At 39.2% G+C, this 22,982-nt stretch overlaps 1 protein-coding gene across 2 annotated transcripts; it reads right to left on the bottom strand.

Annotated features, from left to right (window-relative positions):
• Positions 1 to 3,752: 3,752 nt before the first annotated feature.
• Positions 3,753 to 22,889, bottom strand: LOC146572145 (uncharacterized). 2 transcript variants are annotated; one of them, XM_085276146.1, is made up of 10 exons: positions 22,540 to 22,889; positions 12,438 to 12,644; positions 12,223 to 12,334; positions 12,015 to 12,105; positions 11,292 to 11,379; positions 11,022 to 11,155; positions 10,655 to 10,859; positions 9,554 to 9,638; positions 9,347 to 9,425; positions 3,753 to 8,667 (listed from the first exon to the last, which is right to left on the bottom strand). In XM_085276146.1, exons 2-10 carry the CDS (start codon positions 12,526 to 12,528, stop codon positions 7,687 to 7,689), a joined length of 1,866 nt encoding a protein of 621 aa, XP_085132272.1. In that variant the 5' UTR covers positions 12,529 to 12,644; positions 22,540 to 22,889; the 3' UTR covers positions 3,753 to 7,686. The 2 variants fall into 2 exon arrangements, with proteins under 2 accessions (XP_085132272.1, XP_085132271.1); XM_085276145.1 differs by lacking the exon at positions 22,540 to 22,889 and adding an exon at positions 18,378 to 18,522.
• Positions 22,890 to 22,982: the final 93 nt, after the last annotated feature.

The following is a 22,982-nucleotide window of genomic DNA, read 5'->3' as shown; positions in this document are numbered from 1 at the left end:
TATACAGAGGTCTCTATGTGTGCCTTTTCAAGTATGTTAAGCAGGATAACTGTCTTTTATGTTACTGTAATACAGTTGCACCAGTAAGACAAAATTTCATATTTGCAACACAGTTTGTTTTGTTGTTTTTTAGTGACTTTGGTGGAAATCTCAGAGCTGGAACATTCTTCTCATCACTCTTTCCCACTAATGATCATTGTTTTGAGAAAGCAGCTACAGATGTGAGAATTGCACCAAAGCAACTGAGAAAAACTGCAAACCTTTTCTCAGGTATGAGAATGAAGAGTGCTAATGTCATGCCAGGATCCGCTGTAATTCACGCCCTGGCTTTACAGGTTGTCTCAATCAATTAGGCACGATGTTCACAGCAGGATTGTTATTCTCACTGCACTTCATGTAGTTCTCAAAATAGTTTTATGACACAGACTCACCTGTACTAAAGACAGGACAATAATCAAAACGTTTTTCACATTTGTCAAATGTGCCAGTCAGTCAGTCAATCACTTCAACTCTGTGATTGATGAGTAACAATCTTTCACCACCTTTTTAAGACTTGGACATTAAATTGTTTTTTACTTTACCTTTACAAAATCTTACTGATTTTGCAAAGATTTCTGCAAAACTCTGTAAAAAGGATCCAGACAGAAAAATTACATGTGACGGATTTATGTGGAAAATTGCTGAAATGGAGAAAAGCAAAATAATACTCATGAAAACATACAGATCAGAAACAAGACAAAGAAAATATATACAACCTGACAGCATAGCACCGACTACTGTATGGTCCAGCAAAGTCATATTACATACATTCAGCAGCCACTTTATTAGGTATACCTGTTCAACTGCTCAATAATGCAAATATCAAATTAACCAATTGTGAGTCCGCAATACAAAGCATTTAGGCATGTAGACATGTTCAAGACAGCCTCATGAAATCAAACAAAGCTTCAAGAAGACCAAGAATACCAGTCAGACAAAAAACCATGCCCATTATGATTCCCTTAGGCCCCCTCCTCGATTCAGAGATGGTCTTTCCCTTTTCACGTAAATGGCCTCTTTGACTCTGCACTCAAACCAGCGCTCCTCCCTGTCCAGCATGTCTTCATCATGCCTGTAGGCATAAATAAACTGCCTGATGAGTTAGCTCTTCTGTGTTGTCCCATCCACTTAGCCAGATAGCCTAACGGTGCATCTTTTACCATCTTACAACGCTGTGATTGCAGCCATTTCCCAACTCTCTGCGAATGGCCATTGATCAATGGTCATGACAATTTGCATATTAAAGGTCATGAAACTGACCTCACAGCACATTGTTTGTGTCAGTCATTGTGCAAATGTACTGTTTATGAGATTGTGGAAACCTGCAGCCAGCTGAGACTGAAGAAGTCACTCACATGAGAAAGTGACATGACTGAGGTGGAAAGAGCAGAATGCTGACTGATGTAGATCTGTGGCTGCATTAAATACTGGCCTGTACTGTGCAGGCATTCAGTATTTTCTTTGAGGACCATTTAGCTGTTGTGGCAGGAAATTGCTTCGTGCAGCGGTCCCCGACCTTTTTTGCGCCACAATATTTTCCCGGACCGGCCTTTAAGGTGTCGCGGATAAATACAACAAAATAAAACTAGTACTGGTACCGAAAAAAAGAAGATTTATTCATAACACATGTGAAAAGACCCAGGAAAACCGAGTTAACAATAAAAACAATAACAAAATAACGCTAAAAACCCCGAAAACCATACATTTCACACCCGAGCCTCAACTCTCGCGGCCCGGTACCAAACGACTCACGGACCGGTACCGGTCCGAGGCCCGGGGGTTGGGGACCGCTGGCTTAGTGCATTAATAATTTGATTTTCTACAGTGTGGTATTTGTTTAATAATTCATTGATTCAGTGCATAAAATAAGTTGATAAATAACATGTTAAATATATCAATCATATCAAAAAATGATAGTTTTGGGGGGAGTTTCTTTGACACATGCTGACTAAACAGAACAGGAAGTGAGAGCAGGGAGAACAAGAGTGAGCAGTTTAGTGAAAGGAACAAGAAAGGTGAAGAAGGTAGCATCCTAAAGACGAGCAAGAGGACAGTTTAAAAGGAGACATTATGGCACAATAAAGGCACAAGCTCTATCACCAGAGCTTCATCAAACAAACTCAAATTGCATTGATTGTTTATTTCAGTATCATTCTGTGACGTCAACCTTTAGGTAGCATATAATGTTTGACATTTTACATAAATTTTACTATTAAATACAATAATAGTATACTGTATTGACTGAAAATCCCATAGATTTCAGGTCTGGATTTAGCCCCAGTATTTCAAGAGCAACGCTACTGTTTATGGACAAATTCTTAAAAGATACAAGGTTTTTTTGGTGCTGACTCAGTTTTAGTTTTTTTTTTTTTTTTTAATTATTATTATTTTTAATATGTGCAGCAATTTATTGAAACATAAGGCAAAAACAGAGGTACAGGCACAATTCTAAAGTGTGTGAAAGTCACTTTTCAGTATGTCGACCTTTTGTTAAATATACATTTTTTAAAATAGGGAACATAAAACACAACATGTACAACAAGAATAAACAAACAAACAAACAAACACAAAAAGCAAGGGATGTACCTACTAGTTAACATATGTACATAACAATTCAAAAATATAAGATACTGGAATATGGAGGTTCATACAAGTTCGGAACGCCTTGACTAAATATAATGTTTCCATATGTCCCAAATTTCAACAAATGTGTCATATTGAAATCTGTTAGAGAATGTAATTTTTTCCATTTTAAACAACCGATACACAACTTCATGTCATTTAGTGATGGAATTTTTACACCGAGCCATTTAGTCTTTCGGACAGCCAGACTCAAAATGCCGTATAACGGAGCACATTGCTGATACCAAGTGTCATTTGAAATTACCATATTTGTTTCCCTTTCCCATTTCTGTTTGATGTAAATTGTATTCATATTCTTAATTTCCTGTAAACACTTGTACAGTCTAGAAATCACTTTGAGACCAGGATCCGCATAGTATGCCTTAACAAATATATTCAGAACAGGAAGAGAGAAAAGATCTATTCTCTTGGGTATAAAGTTATGTAGATGATGCTGGATTTGGAGAAACCTAAAAAAATCACTATTGCTTAACTGGCATTGATCTTTTATTGACTGGAAGTCCCTAAGAGTTCCCTTATCATAAAATGTACAGTATACCTTTAAGCCTTGTCCTGCCCACTTTTTATATGTCGCATCTAACTTTTTGGGTAAAAAATCAGCTGGATTATAGTTGATCAAAACTTTAATGTGATTTCAGTTTAAGACATTAAACTGGCCACGTTTTAGATAAATTTTATAATAACAGAGTGATGCTGGACATAAGCAACTGTGATTCCCTGCATATTTTAAGGATTAAGATAAACTTCAGTTTTCACTGAGTCTTTATTAACATTATCTTGAGCTGTCTACATCATTTTAAAATGTATTAATTTTGTTGTTTGTTTGTGTTGTTAAAAGAGTTTTGTGTTGCTGTGCAGAGTGAAAATCTCACCTGATGTAGTGTTAAGGTGATGTTCACCAGTAGATGGCAACAGAGACAAATGGCACAGGTATTTTCTATACAAACAAAATTTCACACTGAAAAGCCTCAGTGGGAATTTTTGTTTGCATAGAAAGAAAAGGAAAAAGTGTCTTCAGGGGCCTGTTCTTCGTACCGCGCTAAGTGAGTTAGCTGGATGAGATTGTTGACCATTTCGCGTGATCCTGGATCGTTCGGTTCCCCGAAGCCCATCCGGGACTTGCTGTCATAGCAACAGAGCCGTAAGCGTAAACCTGCTGGGGAGCAGGTTTACTTTATGTAAACAGGATTAGATCGCGGCCACGCAGGTATGTCCGCGTCATTCATACGAAAGCAACAGCGATATTCCACCACTGTTTCACCATAAATAAATAACATCAATGTAACTAAAGATAATGCAGCACTTGATCCTTTTATTGATTTCACACAGATACATACAGGTCATTCCCTAAAAAAGGGAAATGTACTATTAACATTCTATTACATGTATGTGATTATTACAGATGTAATTCATATTTCAGAGTAGTAATTGTAAATTACTTCGTGTAATCAAGATGAGAGACCACGGCTATAAAAGCGAAGGTGGATTTGGGAAGTCTGTCGCAGTCATATCCTGTCCGTTTACGCGAGCCACCCATTGAGGAAGGTGCAAGATTGATAAGGAGAGTTTTCAGAATTCAGCGTATATTGCGGGACAGACAGGATCCTTTAGCTCAGCGCGACAGTGTGCTCATAGAGAGATATCGATTTTCCCGTGAGGGTATTATTCACTTAACCAACTTGTTGACGAGGGGGTGCAGGACCACCACCTGTCTTTTTTTTTGCTCTGCCCTTTTCTTGGTTGCTGTTATGAACAAACAAACAGAGTATTCCAGGGTCTCTTTCCAAGAGACGACAAGCAATATAAGTGATAAATATTACCATTCTGTAGAATATTCTTATATTTCACTTTTACTTGTTCCCATGTTCTAGTGGGTCCTGTTGTGGCTCTAATGTGAAAGGGGATATAATATAACATATTATAATATAATATAATGTAATATAATATTGGATAATATGGTGTGATATGATAAATCTACCCTACCGCCTACTGGTGTTGGCCAGAGGGGCCGATGGCGCAATATGGCAGCCTGGCTTCTGTCAGTCTGCCCCAGGGCAGCTGTGGCTACAACCGTAGCTGCCTCCACCAGTGTGTGAATGTGAGAGTGAATGAATAGTGGCATTGTAAAGCGCTTTGGGTGCCTTGAAAAGCGCTATATAAATCCACTCCATTATTATTGTTATTATTAAATTACTTACGAGTTTAATTTGTCAGCAACTTTCTGCCAGCCCTCTCTCCTTGCTTTTGCAGCCTTTGCAGTGTTCCCTTGCGTTTTAATTAAACTCTGAAACTCCTGAAATCCCTCACTCAAGAGTTCTTGCTCTGCTGCCGAAAAATACCGAGCGCGCTCCTTCGACATTTTCGCCGACCAATCAAAGGGTTGCCGATCAATGTTTCTACTATCGATGCGTAGCCCCTGTTGGGCCACCCAGTGATCTCACATTACTTCATCCAGCTATACTAATCGTCAACAACAGGTGTGTTCGGGGAACCGGATTAGCGAGCTCAGAGTTAGCGCGATGATTTGGTCTTGGATGTTTCATTTGATCTTGGATGTAGTAAGCGACGTACGAAGCACAGGGCCCAGGTCTTTCCAGTGTTTTCAAAATTGTGTTTTTCAGATTCACATCAAAACTTCACACAGACACACACACGTTCGTTTTCACATCTTAGTGAGGACACTGAATTGACATATTACCCCTTAACCAACCATCAGAAATCAATGCCTAACCCTAACCCTTACCCAAAAACCTAACCATGACCCAGTGGCACCCCTAACCTCAAAATGACATGTTGAGCCAAAAAACTGCAAAATTGCATGTATTTCTCGTTAATTTTTATTGAGATTTTAACCATTTTTAGTTTTCATGGAAAATAACTGTTATTCATGAAATGACATAATTTCAAATAACTTCTTAAAGTCAGTAAATAGCTGCCACACAAGAATAAATAAAATCTAATTTATGATATTTAACGGAGTTAGAAGTTAGCAGGAAGTTAGCTCACTAGCTTCTATCTAGATACAATATAGCATGTCCTGACTGCGGGGCTTTGGAAACAAATTAAAACGTACAGTTCTGTTATCACTTCCAACATAAATGAAGACAGAAAACTAAACAGCAGGGACGTTTGTAGGGTTACTGAAGTTTGGCTAGCTGGTATATAATGATGTGCTACGTGACCGCTAGTGACACAGCTATGTTAGCATAATATATACAAGCTAACTTTTTTCCCACTCGATAAAAGTTAACGTGAGTGTTCTCGGTGGTCAGGAACAAATGTAATCGCATGGCAGGATGCTGTAAAAGGACCAAACTTCAGCCAGGAGAACAACTGAGATAATCCATCCACAATATGAGGTTAGTCATTCATATACTGCTGCATGGGCTGGGCTGTAGATTAGCGGTAATAAAAGCCGAGGGAGGTCAACAGTGATCACTGACTGTTTTAGGAGCTTTTTGAGATTAAATAGAAGAAAATACAAAACATTAAACAAGTTAACAACACAAAAGCCATATTAAACGCAGACTACTTTAGGCCCAGAAGTAGAATTCGTCACGTCATCACTTAACGACCGGATATGTTTCCTGCAATAAAGTTACCAAGTTAGTCTGTTACAAACAAGCAATCCAACATTGTTAAATACGCTGCTATATGGCCAAAAGTATTGGGCCACACCTCTGACTCAATGAATTCAGGTGTTTCAGTTCCATGACTACAGGTGTATAAAATTAAGCATCCATGCAGTCTGCCTTTGCAAGTATTTGTGAAAGAATGGGTCTGAACAGTTCACTGCTCTCACAGTGTGGTACCGTAATACTATGTCAGACAACATAAGCTGAGATAAAAGCCACCAAGGCTCTGCACCAGTGTTGGTCAAGTTACTTGAAAAAAGTAATCAGTAACTAATTACTGATTACTTCCCCCCAAAAGTAATCCCGTTACTTTACTGATTACTTATTTTCAAAAGTAATTAATTACTTAGTTACTTAGTTACTTTTTAAAAACACAATTTACAACCTGAATAGGTGATAAAGCGATAGATATTTCAGCCCAATTCTACTTTTTCTACATAATCCATCATACAAAATGTAATCAAATGGAAAGGTCCCTTTTTAAAACTTGTTTTATTAGTTTTAATCTTTTAACTTTATGCATCAAGCAAAAATTAAATTATATGCAACATTCTCTGACTGGAAGAAATTTGTTTAATATTTAAACCTATTTTCTGCACATTCCCGCACATAAAATATATTTTTTTTGTGTTTACACTCAGTCTTTCAAATAGATGCAAGTGAAACACAGCAGAAAATAAATAAAATCAAAGACTCAGCGGCCCTTTTGCTCTATTTTCACCTGTAAAGCAAGAGTGGCGTAGGCGGAGGTTTGCCCTGGGGCAGGTTTTTGTCACTTTTTATGGAACGCAGCGTTCCTACGGGAAAGTAACGGTAATCAAATTACCGTTTTTGCAACAGTAATCCCTTACTTTACTCATTACTTGAAAAAAGTAATCGGATTACGCGTTACTGCCCATCTCTGCTCTGTACAGCTCCAAACCTCCTCTGCCACTGACATCAGGATAAAAAATGTGCACTGGAAGCTTCATGGTATGGATTTAAATCGCTCAATATGTATGTGGCCAAAAACTTTAGTCCATGTAGGGAAGTTTACCACAGTTTACCACAGTTTACACAGATTTACGCAGTTTAGAGTCAGTCAGGTCAGCTAGTGTGATGGCAGAGAGGGCAGCCTTTACATTGTAGAAAGAGTCACATTATTTTATTCTGGGGTGACAGTATGAGCTTCTGAGCAGGCATAAATATTGATATAAATATATAAAAAACAAAAGTAAAATACATTCATGAAACTGTCAAAGTTGCTGAAAACTGAGCAGAAGAGAAAGAATTATGTGATGTCACATTTTCCTGAGAACTGACTGACTGTGATGACTCCTCCAAGTGCTACATGCTATGTTGTCCTGCTAGTTGAGCCTGCTGTCTGTTCTCAGCCCTCCTCCTGTTTCACTGGCATATATCCATCACCAGAGGGCTCCACCGACCTGCCTGTTGACATCAGAGCAAACCCCTGTGTCATGTGACCTGGCTGGAGCTGCAACGCTGGACTCAGTCGTGGCCCAGGCAAGTTCAGAGGCAGTTGTGGAAAAGAGAGCAGGGAGCATGGTAAAGCACTGGAAGGATGAGGCGGAAACAGGAAGCGTGTAGATTCAGTGGACTTATCAACATCCTCCATGCCCTCATCCTGACTCAGCTGCTCCTCTCCCCCACTGCTAACACCTGAATCCAAGCTGGGAAGCTCCGGGCTGTCAGCCTGCTGTTTCTCCACTCGCTCATAATCAGAACAAACCTGGATAGACTTGCCAAACACACCTCCGCTGCTTCCAAACAACCTCTGAAAATCTGCCTTTTGTTTATTCCCTCCCTCCTTCTCTTCCTCACCCTCAGGTTCTTCATCATGGCTATCAGTCATATTGATGCTATCTGCCTCCATGCTCTCTTCACTGACCTCTTCACAACTGCACATGCCTGAATCTAGACTCTGGAGCCTAAATCGATCATTGTCGAGCCTCTCAGTTTTCTCGTAGTCTGAAATCACCTGCACTGGCTCACTGTTACTGCTGCCTTTGAGCAGCAACATTAACTTCTCCTTTTCTTTCTCTCTCACTTCATCACTTTCCTGTTCTGCGCTTTTTCCTTCACCCTGAGTACCAACAGGACCATAAGGCGTGTCAACCGCACAGGGCTTCAGATTCCCAGCAGTGAGTGAGGAAATAGGAGGAGGGCTACAAAGCTCAGAGTAACTTGGGTTAGTGAAGCTGGAGCTGGTGGAGTCATAGCTGCCTTTGTTCAACACCATCTTCTCATCTGGCTTGTAGGCCACAGCAGCATCCACAGGTGAGATTAATTCTACAGTGATAATTTCCACTGGTTTCAAGAAGGAGTGAAAGTATTCACTGGAGAACCCACTCTGGAGGAGAGAAAGTCACAGAACAGAAGAGATTAGAAAGATTTGAACTATACTAGATATTCAGTCTGCACTTCAAGACCAGGATTAAAAAGACGAATGGATCGGTGATCAATTTTGTTTGTCTGGTTAGACTGTCTGCAGCACAACTTTCAGTAATTCTCTTTTTATGTTGCATGCTGTGTCTGTTTATGAGCTGCAGTTATCTCATTTTTATTTGTAGATGGTTATGACAAAGTATTGAACTGAAAACTAAAGAAGATTCAGTATTCGACTGTAAACGACCACGGCTGACCCAGTGGCATTTTAATCATTCTTTATTAATACTTGATGGTTGCTGTGCACACGCAGGACCCACTACAGTATTTAAGTAGGCGGGGCATGATTGCAGATGCCATGCAGGTGCGTCTGCCGTCCCTGCACGGCACCGCAAGCCACGGCCTGCCACATCGACTTACAGTCATATGTGGCTGACACACAGCTCAAAATAAATGCTAACGATAGCTGCTAGTCATGTACATTTACTGCAAACATGTTCACCATGATAGTACACAAATGTTATTTTTTACTACCCTGAAATGGCAGCTTCAATTGTTTTTCATTTTAAACTGTAAACTGTAACCTGATTACATGATTTAACAGTAGAGAGTAAAGAGGACGCATCTACAGCCTGTATGCTTACCTTAAAATGTACATTCTGCAGGGAGGATTTTCCTGGGTCTGGTACGGGCTGACCTTTCATTGTCTTTACTACATAAACCCTGAGGCAACAAAATTACAATCAAAACCGAAGCTGTCAAAAAGAATCTTTTTGTTTTTAATACATCATACCAGAATAACTAATCATAATATACTGCACATTGAGATATTTTTGGAAAAGTTTGCTTACCAGTGTTTTTTAGTTGTGCAGAGAATGACTGCCATTAACACTACAACACCTGCTGTAATTATGCACACAACAAGTGTAGGAACATCTGAAAAATACAAAAAAACCAAAAAACAGAATAGAATAACTTTATCGTCCACACTAATGGAAAATTGTCTTTGGTTCACCAAGTCAAAAATCAACCAGGCAATAAAATCATAATAAAAATATTGGTAGGAATCAGACCACATTCAAACCTAAGCATAAATAACACTCCAATATACCTATAGAAATACTTCACAGTATATGATGGATTTTTTTAAAATATTAAATGCTTTTGACACAAAGGATCTCTTATAGACTTTTTTGCTAGCTAGAGGCATCTTGTAACGTCATCCTGACAGCATTAATTCAAAATCAGAGTGAAGAGGGTGTTTGGGGTCAGTAACAATAGACCAGGCTTTCCTTAAGACAGCTTGAAGATACTAGATTCCAATCAAGGCTGCTATCGACCAGTAATTGTTCTGGTAGTTCTAACAATCATGTTACAAAATAACAAAATATTCTCCAATTAGCTTTCCTGTAAATGGAATGAGCATAAAAAAAAATAAATCTTGTCCTTAAAATGTGTTTCCAGATACTTAAAGATATTAATGACTCTCACAGACTGATCAGAAAGTGAAGCCGGTCATGGGGATTGGGTAATTCAAGACAAGCTTTTTCATTTTTAATAAGGAAATAATGAAATTTACACCCTTCTTTCAACCTGCATCCCTGAGCAAAACCATTAGGGCTCGAGTTCCTATAGAAGACCAACAATAGCCATATCATCAGCATATTTTCACATTTTCACTTTCCTATCTTGGAGCTGCACGTCATTTACATAAACAGAGAATAACAATGGTACTGACTGTACTGACTTCATCAGGTAAAACAAATACAGAATTTCTGTGGGCTTTAGTTGCTCTTATAAAATGTGTGTCCTTGTTGTACTGAAACAGAAGACAGAGCCGATCACGTTAGCTTAGAAAAATGAGAGAAGGCAGGACTGAATGTAAAAGAGAACTCTGCAGAGTTTCTTAAACTAAACTATTTGTCTTTGGAGCCATTTGGCAAAAAAAGTACCTGATGGTGGTTTTCTTTTTCCTACTGGTGACTCCCATGATGCAGTGGGGCTCCAGTCACTCCAGGCTCCCTTGGGTCGAGGTTTAACAGACCGCACACGAACTCGTACCTCGTACTTCTCGCCTTGTATCAGTTTGTCTGGGTCCAGCTCTGCCCTGCACTCATTCTCGCACTGAATGTCACCTTTTTTCTGAAAGGGGGGATCCTGACAGACAGAAAGATTTTTATATCACTTTATTTACTCTTGCTATGAATTCACACAAACACAGGGCAAGGATCATGTGTACACACTATTTAAACGTGCACTTTCAGGATCTCGACTTCATACCCAAACTCATTCACATTGTGATACAAAATCTAAACTTACACTCCATGACTGATCCTGCTGCTTCCACTGCACTTCACTTTCGTATGAGTTGATCATTTCATGTTCGGGGTCTTCGGACAACCAGGAAACAGAGGTGACGTTGACTTCTGGCTTCGAAGGAGGATTCACCTTTACTGTAAGAGTGTGCACATGAACACACACACACACACACACACACACACACACACACGAATCAGACAAATATGTTCTATGGGCTCCGTAAATAGGTCATATTGTAAGTAACAATGAGGTAGTATAGATTACACTCACTGTGACAGGACGGCACGTAGGAAGTGATTAGACTCTGCTTCATATGAGCACAGCTCAGATTCATGGACAACACATGGAGAGACCGAAACTGAAATAAATTGTTTTGAAAAATTAATAAAATGATCCAAAACTAGTGAAGACCTAAATCGATTGGTAAATTTAAAATGTTTTGATTCAAATCTACAGATAATAGTTTCGATGTAAATCTAGAAGTGATGTATATATGCTTGAGGCTTGAGGTTTTCCTTGGTGTCACAGAGTGAAATTCACAAGGGTGGGACCAGTTATGCTTCTTCTTCATTTCTGACATATTATTATTTCATATGTGCAGGTATACCCGCACATATTAGAAAAAAAGGGGTCCAGAATGCTCTCTCAGTTTAGCTTCTACGTTTTGAGAAATTAGCATTTTCACACAGTAGTCTGTGTCTGCACAGAGGCCATAATTAGCTTTAATTTCACTTCATGTGCAAAAAAGTAAAAATAAAAAAGAAGCCTGATCCTGGAGTTGTACTTCCTGAAATTCATACATAGATACTCTAATATTAAATGGAAAGCAGTGTGCTTTAAATGTCCTGCTGGCCATATGCTCATCACAGGATTCTTCACAGCTGTCTATACCTTAAAAAGCAGATGATTCTTTTTTTCTCTCTTCTACAGATTTTAAACATATTTTTAATAAACAGGGTATCCACCAACAATGCTAGTTGTTTACACACTCACAGTGTATTCCATTTCAAAGATGAGGGAGCACTCCTTTAGGTCTGGTCTGGACATGTCAACAGACTTTAGGTGACAGGAAGTGCTGTAAGAGCTGAGAAGAAGAATATTCATTTGATTTTGCTGTAGATGATGTTACTGATGACATTTGTGACTCGTGTATTGTAAGTATTATGCATCTAGGTTTTCTTTTTGTGATTGAGGTCCTTACATGTAGGGACCTTTATACTGAGCATGTATGGTGCATGCAGTGTCATCAGACACGTATTTGCTGTTCCACAAACATGTGATGTTTCTATTGTAGTCAGTGTAGCAAGTGAGATCTGTGAGAATTAAAACAGGAGAGATTAAATGAAAATGAGTAAATATGTCAAACAACAGATCTTAAAATCAGTTAAACATGAATAAAGAGGAATAAAGACTAACTCTCTGGAAGCCTGGGACACTCATCACTTGTGCAGAGCAGCAGCAGAGGCAGCAGAATAAACAGGGAAAGTCTTTTCTTATTTCTCTCCATTTGTTAAGTCCTTTGAGGCCACTGGGATGGTTTGTTTCCAAAGCTCAGTGACTGGAAGATTTGAAGCATTGTAGTCGCTCCAGACTTTGGCTCACTGCTTCCCAATTTTTCTCATCCTGCCCAGATAAAAAATAAATAAATTTAAAGTGTTTATTAAATCATCTGGTTGACAAGATGCAACAATGTGACAGAGATACACATAGAAAAAAAACTGCTGCCTACAAACACATCAAGAATAAGTTGTAACATAAGCAGTCGATGGAAAAACAGAAATGGAAGTGTTTCAGATCCTGCCCCACTCCTCTGCGGTTCCACATCTGTACAAATGTGACATTTGTTCTCTTGCAGTAACAGGATAAATGAACAATGATGATTTGAGACAACAAAGTTCCAGTGTAAATCAGGCTTATGCATCAAAATCAACACCAAATACAATGTCATTGATATTTCCTTTTTCAGGGTAAAACAAGACCAGCTGTTTTTTCTGAAAGGCCACACTCATACAGCCATTAAAACAGGTAATGAAAAGAAATACTCTGGTCAAATTCTCATTTTACACTCAGCCACGCACACTCAAGACATGCAAAACCTTTCATCAGCTTCCTTTTTGGAACATACAACAGTCTGCCTTTTTCATCCCACCCACATTTGTGCAAAAATGTCAGCAGTTTCCATTCAATCTCCACTGGAATTCAGCACAACTATTTAATAAAATACAGTTTAAATATCAAACAGTTCTCTTAATAAAACAATAATAATAATTGTGTCAGCTACACAAACCCAAACAGATAAAAGGAAAAAAAAAAGGTTGAATTCGTTGCTTTTCAATTCAAGCAATTAACACTGTAGAGGATCTTACTTTGAATCGGCACTGTTCTCCAGACTAAAATGTGAACTTCTGATTAATTATTCTTCACTTCTGAGCATCTGAAGCATGTCAACACGTGTTTCTTACTTCCTATCATTTCTTTCAACTGACAGATAAGGTTAAATTTAGTACCTGATGACACATTTAAACATGCAGTCAAGTAAAAACTGGCAGCTTCTGCGTTAATGTTTCAGTTTTAAACTTCATCATCATTTATTAGTTTGTTGACTACAGCCTGCCATTTCCCCCAGCCTGTTGGATTTTTAACCGTGCACAGCAATGCACACAAAGGGCATGCTACAGCTAATACTTATAAATGTATTAGCTGCAGCTGCTTTTGCATGTGGACCGCAATGACATTTAAACTCTGTGAAAAACAGGATGAAAAAAAATGTGTTTGTGTGGATTCGTGGTTCTTGTGGTTTTGCAGCCAAGTGCAAGCTGACCCACAAACACCCAGAGCCTGACCTAAAACTTTCACCTTTTTTTAAAAGCATTTTATCTCATTGATATTCAAGCGAACATTTCTTTTCATTGTGATTAACGCAAACATATTAAGTTTATACTGCACAGCGCTGACGTAGATTCTTTACATGTTTAGATTCACATTCATAACATAACATGTATTCTGCTTTGTAGCATGATAGAAAACCTAAACCTGAACCTGCAGCTAAAACCCTAAATATTATCTTCAGCCACAATCCATAGAATAACTGTCTAACAAACTACGTTCCAAGTGTCATGCAGAAGTCAACACTTGTGGCAGTTCGTGGCAAGTATACCATGAGTTGCTGCAGTTTAAAATGCAGTGGAACATTTTAAAAATCATTTACTGATAAATATTTGTGGTGCCAGTATCATTTCTTTAAAAAAAAGAAAAAAAAAAGAAGAAAAAGTGTTGTTCTCCTTTTTTTTTAGCCCAAACCGCTGCACACTACTGTTTTTCTTCCATTTCCGTGCACAGGGGAAAGCACATTATGTTGGTGCTTCTACGGTCACCTGTTTGCAAGGTTTAATAAAGGTCAAAATGTTTTTCTGAGAACTCAAATGTTCCATTATTCTGACAGGTTCACTTCCTGCTAACGGCACTTCTTAAAAAAAACTTAATCTGATTGCATGCAATGAGCTCAGACTTACATGATTTTAATAAATGGAGTATACAATTTCCAGTCATGCACATTACAAGAAAGTGCTTTAGTAGTCAGGAAGTTGATAAGCTTAACAGGAGGCACTTTGTGTAAAAATTAACAAGATGTCAGTTGATACAAAAGGTGAGGGGGGGAAGTTACACTAACTACATCCTCTTAAAATCTACTATTAGATTGAGTCATGTGCTGCAGCATAAAGCAAGATCAGTTCCATCCTGACATTGAGACTCTCTGATGAGAGCTCTTCTAGGGTGACAATGTTGCATGTAGTGATCCAAGAAGATAACAGCCTTGCAATCTTCCAGAATAAAAAAGAGAAACACCAGTATGGGATAGGAAATGAAGTAGATTACTTATTGTGTCAAATTATGATATGAGACTGCTTATATTTTATTCGTTATCTGATCTTCCGCATGCAAATGGTCTGACAACATACACCTACCTGACACCGCTAATGCACTGCTGCTCCTCAGTGTGAGGAATCTGTAGAAACTGACCTTTCACTCTACCAGATCTATAAAGGTCGCACTGCAGTCACATCAATCTGTAGCAGACGGCTCAAACAAGGCGCATGTTTGATGTGGGTGTTTTGGTTTAATCACAGCTAACTCTTTCTTCTTGCGCGGGTAGAAGTCCTCTGCAGTTAAAGCATTCAGACAGACTTTCAAAGAACGGTGAGTCTTTTAAATGCAAAAGATTCATCATGAAGTTCCATGAGCTTCTGTGCCAACACTTACCTTTATTCAACTTCAACAATATCACTAGTAAACACTGCACACATTTTCATAGCTATGATGACAGAGCCAAGCTATATTTATCTTTGAAGCCAGGTGAAACTGTCCATTTAGTCACATTTAAGCATTTCTTAAAGACATAAAGGTCTGGATTATGTAAAATTGTCTACTTGTAACCTCTGGTGTTGTGTATGGAATACAGAGCATGAAATGATTCACTGTAATTACTTTGGATAGGAATGCCTCAGCCTCAATTATTTCCACTCTGACAAACCATCTTTTTTACCCTTATAGTGTCATCAAAGCCAAGTCTTATGGACAGCCTTGTTTCAGCTGAGTAATATTGTCCAATTATGTCCAACGTTTCTGAGTTCAAGTATCTCGGGGTCTTGTTTGCGAGTGATGGGAGAAGGGATCGACAGACGGATTGGTGCTGCGGCTGCAGTGATGCGGACGCTGCACCGGTCCGTCGTGGTGAAGGGAGAGCTGAGTGTAAAAGCGAAGCTCTCAATTTACCGATCGATCTACGTCCCTACCCTCACCTATGGCCACGAGCTGTGGGTAGTGACCGAAAGAACGAGATTGCAGATACAAGAGGCAGAAATGAGCTTCCTCCCTAGGGTGGCTGGCCTCTCCCTTAGAGATAGGGTGAGAAGTTCGGCCATCCGGGAGGGGCTCAGAGTAGAACCGCTGCTCCTCCACATTGAAAGGAGCCAGCTGAGGTGGTTCGGGCATCTGACAAGGATGCCTCCTGGGCGCCTCCTGGGTGAGGTGTTCCGGGCATGTCCCACTGGGAAGAGGCCCTGGAGCAGACCCAGGACACACTGGAGAGATTATATCTCTCGGCTGGCCTGGGAACGCCTTGGTGTTCCCCGGATAAGCTGGAGGAGGTGGCTGGGGAGAGGGAGGTCTGGGCTTCTCTGCTTAGGCTGCTGCCCCCGCGACCCGGCCCCGGATAAAGCGGAAGAAGATGGATGGATTGTTTGTTTTTGGTTAGACTTCAACAAGACTTTTTCTGTTCTGGTGGATTTTTTTTTTTTTAAATTCATAAGACTGAAATCACAAGTCTGTTTTTAATCAAACCTGAAGTCATGTGATTAATGATACGAGTCAAAGTCATACTGGACAATCCACAGACTTCCCCAGCTAACAGGAGATTTGAATGATTTGCGTCAGTTGACCACTTATCCAATTGTGGAAAACCCGCTTTGTTAATAACTTCAAAAAATCAAGATTCCTCTTCTTGCCTCTTCTTATCAGACACTATCTTAATACTTTACCTTCTAAGAACCATTTTTCATGTGTTAAGCACTAGTTCTCTTCATATCATTTGTCTACTGACTTTTGGACTTCCCCTACACTGGTCCGACAGCAAAGTGAAAAAGTTGACACTCTTTGATCTCTTTTTTTTCTCTTTCGTCTCTTTCTCTCTTTCCTTACTCACTTCACTGACACACGAGAAAAACAACCACAAACTGAATACAAATACACACTAAAAACTTAAACCACATCCTAACCCCTTTGTCTTCCCAGAAAGGTATGTTTGTTTCCAATAACAAAAAAAGCAACCATTCATAATCCAGAAAGTCTGCTCTTCATTTCTTGAACTACTTTTTTCTTGAAATTACTGGTGCAGCGGTTTCTGAAACCACAAGTAGTGGTGAGCTGGAGTAACATGTTTTATTCATTTCTGTGGGCATACAGATCAAAACTGCTTCATAATAGTCATCATGTTAAGCTTCAGTCACATGGGCTTAAAGTCCGGTCCACCCTGTCAACCTACATGACTGACAAAAATGTCACTCATTAGATAGTTGGTGTCAGGAAATGCAGATTTTCCCTAAGCAACTGGTGGTTACCAGAAAGTTGCTGACCTGTCTGGGTATTTTTTCTTTCCTTCTTTTGTTTTTATGGCTGATGTTCAACCAAAAAGAGGCAGTAAAGATGTTTGTTACTCTCTGACTATAAGTAGCTAAAATGAGCATGGTTGTCAGTTGGTGGAACCTTGTCTTGTTTACTGTAAGTGATTAATTGAAGTATCGTTATTATTATGATGTCAGAGACAAGAATCTGCCAAGTAGTTTTTATGTGATCAGATACTTGGAAATGAGATGGTTGGATTGATTATGCCGCTATGGCTTCAGTTCTTAACTGAAAGGGTTGAAGGTGGGATAAATTAGCATATCATAGTCGCAGTCTAGGAGTAGGCGTATCCCGAAACAACAGCGGCAGCAGCAGTATGACTGTTGAGCATGCAGGGACACATAATTTTGTACAGACATACAATAAATCCCCTGAGCTGTTTCCTCTAATGCTGCTGGCAGGCAGAAATTTGGGTGTTTACAGCTTACCACGAGCTTTGTGAAATGTCTGAATTTCAATTTGTTTAATACTGTTTATGTGTAAAATCAACATGATAAACTTGCTTGTTAGCATGCTGACACATTTCAAACTGCAACCCCCAAAAAAGCTGTTGTGCGCATGGACGACTTTTGTTTATTTGACAAAACTATCCACATGTCCGTTTAGAAACCCTTTAACTCTGGCGTCCTTTCCTTCTCTCGCTCCTCCACACTATTTTGTGTCTTTGCTATTCTGCCACCTCCCCCTGCCTCACCCCCCCACCTATTTTCCTGTGCCATTTAAAGTGCACCTTTCCGAGTTAGCGTTTTTATTAAAAAGACAGCATTAGGTATCTTACTGGGACTAGTTTTTATATCTAAATATATTTCTGTCTACTTGGACCTTTTAGGTGATCTTTAGTGCAGAATATATTACAATTACAATATAACTGTGAAAAGTCTTGTTCACAATGATATTGTGGAAAATACAGTGAGAACTCTTGCATAAACACAATAGGTGAGCTTTAACTTGTTATGATTTTATGAATTAAATACAGAAAAAAGAAAGCCTTTTCCATTCATCACATGCACGTAACCAGCCACTTCTAATCTCGCTTCAGAGTAGACTTTATCACTTTCTCCATCACACTGCAACACCATCTTTCTTCACCGCAGGTTCATTCATTCATAGCAACTAAAAAATGTGTTTGATCTCTCTTAGAAAAGACCAAGTAAACCAAGTAAAAATTGAACTTACCGTTCCAGAGTTGTTCAGCATGCTGTCATTTCCATGTCTGTAGGGTTATTCAGGCCGTGTACCCTAAACATTTCTTTGACTAAAGTTTTGCCGTCTTGCCTCTAGTGACGTATTGGAAAATTTTCTGAGAAAAGAAGAGGCTGCGGTGCTGTGGTTTCCCTTGGGGTTGTAACTCGGTGACATTCAATCAGCGTGTCAAGAAATGTGAAACATGGTGAAAACCCCTTTTTCTATGTTCGCATAAACACTTTCTGTTCCCTTTGCACTGAGTTTCTATTATTTGTTAAAAATACTATGACTTGGTAAGAAGTAAAAGTAATATGCTAGTGCAGAAACTATAATTTCATGCCTCTGTTTTGTTTGCTTTGCTAACTGAAATTCAGAGTCAACTCTTTTTAGGGCCAGGTTAAATGATTAGTTGGGAAATGTGCTTTCTTACTGAGAGTTTGATGGAAAGTTCGATATCTCATATGTTTACATAAGAAATATGAAGGTTAGCTTAGCAAGTGAGAAAGGCTGAGAATGGGGGAAACAGCTGGCTTACTAAATAAGCTTATTGGTTAATTGTGAAAACCTCTATTTGTCATCCTACCTGGTTTTTCTGTGGGTAAAAAGCAGTGTTGTTGTTACTGTAATGCATTTACCCGTTACTGAGTAATACAACACATCACTGTCCTAAATTTAGTTTTGTTCTCGTGTGCATGCACTCACACGGCAATCATCCCTCTGCAGTTTCCTGGAGGCACGATATAAGTGGCAGAACAGTCTATACTACAAAAAAGTGACTGTGCCCAGTTAATACACAACTATCCACTGCTGGTGAAATGCTATCAGTTTGGGAAAGGACTTGAAATTAGAGGTGCTGAAGTGTGCACGTGTGCTAGAGTGTCTTACTTTTTTTTAAATATGCCACCGTTGCAAGTACCACATCCAGCTGCACACAGCAGATGAAAATAGACAGCCTAAATCTGACCGAACTGGGCCTCACAGGTGAGAAAGTGTTAAAGACAATATTTTAACGCAGACACCAAAACAAATATTAATCACGTGCTGTGACACGTCAGGCACACACAAGCAGATCACCAAAAAGTAGGCCAGTCTCACGATTAGGGGGGCTTTTAAGCCACAGCACACAGGATATACAAGAAGCCAACTTGTGCATAACTTACTAGAACCTGGCCAGACATGTATAAAAGGTTTAGGCAATACATTTTGTTCATGAGGGGTTGAATAAAACCTTTAACCCCTCCAAAAATGATTTTCAACATGAGCTATACCTCTCATGTACTCATTTTCAATTCTGTCCATCCTCTTAGTAAAACATCTTGGTATTTTCAACTCTGCCACCTCCACGTCAGCCTCCTGCCTTTTTGTCAGTGCCACCGTCTCCAAACCATACATCATAGCAGGTTTCACCACCACACGGGAAATCTTTCCATTCACTCTTGTCACACATCAACCTTGACCCTCATCTCCACCCGCTGCACTCTCTTCTTCACCTCTGTTGTCTACTATATGAGGCTTTGGATGGTTGACCCCACCTTCACCACCTGTGCTAGTTGCATGTTTACCGTTCCACCTGTATCCCTCTCATTCTCACTCATGTATTCTATCTTCTACTGACTTTCATTCCTCTATTCTCCAGTGCAAACCTCCACATGTCCAGGCTCTCTGCTACCTTCTCGCCACTGCAAAATATCATCTGTAAGCATCGTTAGTCCACGTAGACCCTTGCCTGACTTCACCTGTCAGGCTGTCCATCACCATCAAAAACAGGAAAGGACTCAAAGTCAAACCCTGATGTAATCCCATACCCACCTTGAACTCATCTGGCACTTCTACCACACACCTAACCCACTGTCTCGCTGGCGTCCTGCATGTCTTGCGCCACACTCACATACACTTCTGATTTCCTAACACACTACCTCAGGCGCCCTATCATATGTTTTCTCTGGATCCATGAAGACACTGCAACCCCTTTTTGATGTTCCAGCAACACTTTTTAAAAAAATATTTTTTGGCCTTTTTCTGGCTTTATTAGATGGAGACAGTGAAGACTGACAGGAACGCAAAAAGAGACAGAGGGGGAGACGTGCAGCACATGGTCGCCTGCTCATCCAACTATGCTAAACCAGTGCCCACCCAGCAACACTCTTAAAGCAAACATTACACCTGAAGTGCTCTTTCACAGCATGAAGCCATACCGCTACAGCTTTTCACATCATCTTTGTTCTTGGAAAGTAATGAAGAAGATGTGTACTTCTTCTCCATTACTCATGGGTCCTCTCAATCTCCAGGATTGTGTTAAACAATCTAGTTAAAAAGTCCACTGCCCTCTCTCCTAGAAACATCCAAACCTCCACTGTATGTCATCTGGATTAACTGCCTTTCCACTCTTCTAGAGCTGCCTCACTTCCTTGCTACTAATCCTCTGCACTTCCTCATTGGCTAACTATCCACTTTCCGTCCCCCTCTGGCTCTCGTTTTTTACATTCATTAGCTTCTTAAAGTATTCCTTTAATCTTCTCAGCACACTCTTCACTTCTTAGCACATTGCATATATTATAACTAATATTATAGTCGTATATATTATAATATTATACTAATATTTTGTACTGTTGTGACATCTTGTGGCGGGTATTAGCTGATTGCTCATTGCACCTTTTGTAACTACTGTTGACTGCTATGTAATGTCATTTGTCCATGATGCTTGACATTTTAAGGAAAAAAATACGATTATGTTGTATTTTTACTTTCTAAATCATGCATTTCTGAGACGGATGAAAAAAGGAACAGTTTGTAAAGTGTTTTTACAACTTTATCTTTTATATTATTTTTCTGTCTGTGATGTCTGCCTTTGCACTGCTGCGAACAGAACATTAGATCTCTCTAAGCATCAATAGCATGCTAAAAACAGCTAACAGCAAGAGACCAACCAGAGATGGAAATATCTCAAGACTCTAGTTTCAAAAAAGCCTTGAACTCTAAAGAAAAAAAGACCTGAGGAAACACTTTCCTGATGGGTCGTTCCAACATTTATTTAAAACGTGATTTATATAAGTTATGGTGCCCATTAGACTCATAAAGGACATTAAAGCCAAGTTAAGATCACCAACTGTACATTAATAGTTATGTATAGACAAATAAATGATCGTAATATGAATTTAATTATGTAACTAACCAAAAGATACTTAATAAATGTCAAAATGTTGGAGATGTTCTTGAAGAAAAACCTTCATTTACTGTTTGACGAGTAAATGCTTCACTGTTCCACAAGTTTTTTAACAATGTCAGTTTCAATTCTGTTCAATGTTATTTACATAGTACCAAATCAAAATAACAGTTCCCTCACAGCACTTTTTATTGTGATGTAAGGCCACTATAATGATAGAGCGAAGCCCCCAACAATAACATGACCCCCAAATAGCAAGCACTTGTCGACAGTGAGAAGGAAAAGCTCCCTTTTAACAGGAGGAAACCTCCAGCAGAACCAGATTCAGGGCGAGGCAGCCATCTGCTGCGACCGTTTGGGTGAGATTTACGACAACACTTTAACAAGAATTATTTAAGAATTAAAGCCATTTTTTATACAAAGTAACACATTTTTCAAGTGGATACAATCCTGAGACAACTCTGTGTGTAGATGCAGGTGCTCAGCAAAGCTGCTCAGAGAAACTAATTAAAAATACTCATGATTAAATGTTCAGACTATTTCACCTGAGCTCCTATTATACAACAGTGCTGAATGCCAAGGTTTAAAACTCTAGTGTAGTGCTGCCCTCGAGTGGAAGCTTTAGAAACACAAACTCAAATGGCATTTAATGTTGGTTATTATAAAGTGGAAAGGGATAAATATTAACTTCACAAAGATAACTTCACATCAAAGCCCTGAAAATATAATCAGTGTTAAAACAAGCGAGCTTTTTCTTATTGTTAGTATTTTTATTTGTTTTTAGTCTAACTAGAATTTATGTTGTGTTCTGAAATAAAATAAAATTAAACTTAAAATGTAAAAACCCCCAATTATTTATGACATAAAAAACAAACCAAGAGATTATCTTGGGACTTCACTGCTGTTCTAAGTTATCACCAACAACTTTCCCAAAGGAGCTCATGTTCACAGCAAGATAACAGAAATCTTTTATCAGAGCACCACACTCACCAGTTAAGAGCCAGGACAGGGTGACTACTCCCACACTGCAACAGCACAAATAATGAACATGTCCTCTCGGTGACACATGTACAACTATACTGCTCAGAAAAAGCAAAAGGCTTTTTTAATGCGAAAGAGGAAGAGAGGACATTTGAGTCTCACTTCCTTGTCACAGGTCAGCTTTAACATTTCAACTTATGTACAGCAACCCCTTTGCTATGCAGTGGAAAAATGCCTTACGTGTAATACGTGTGACTATCACTACGTCACAGCAAAGTGGGTTTTGATGCCACCTTTTTGTTTCCTTTAGTGCAAGTCTATTTTATATCTGTTCATGCTGAACTTTACTCAAGAAATGATTATTGTATATGGCAAAAGTGATTTACTTGTTATATTAAAAGCAATATTTTTAGCATCAACATTGCATCACTGAAATCATTTTAAGCCACCAC

This window comes from Mchenga conophoros, linkage group LG6 (assembly GCF_057382185.1).
Source record: "Mchenga conophoros isolate Kocher_MC1m ecotype Shallow Benthic linkage group LG6, M_conophoros_male_GT1.1, whole genome shotgun sequence".
NCBI lineage: Eukaryota > Metazoa > Chordata > Actinopteri > Cichliformes > Cichlidae > Mchenga > Mchenga conophoros.
This window is presented reverse-complemented; position numbering and strand designations above follow the sequence as displayed.

Bases quoted from the DNA above. Each gene is read 5' to 3' on its own strand.
- LOC146572145 (XM_085276146.1), bottom strand. From the start codon at position 12,528: ATGGAGAGAAATAAGAAAAGACTTTCCCTGTTTATTCTGCTGCCTCTG. The intron at 10,860-11,021 runs GTAAGTTTAGAT...TCTGTCTGTCAG, and splicing joins AGCAGGATCAGTCATGGAGT to GATCCCCCCTTTCAGAAAAA. The intron at 9,426-9,553 runs GTAAGCAAACTT...TTGTTGCCTCAG, and splicing joins TGCACAACTAAAAAACACTG to GGTTTATGTAGTAAAGACAA.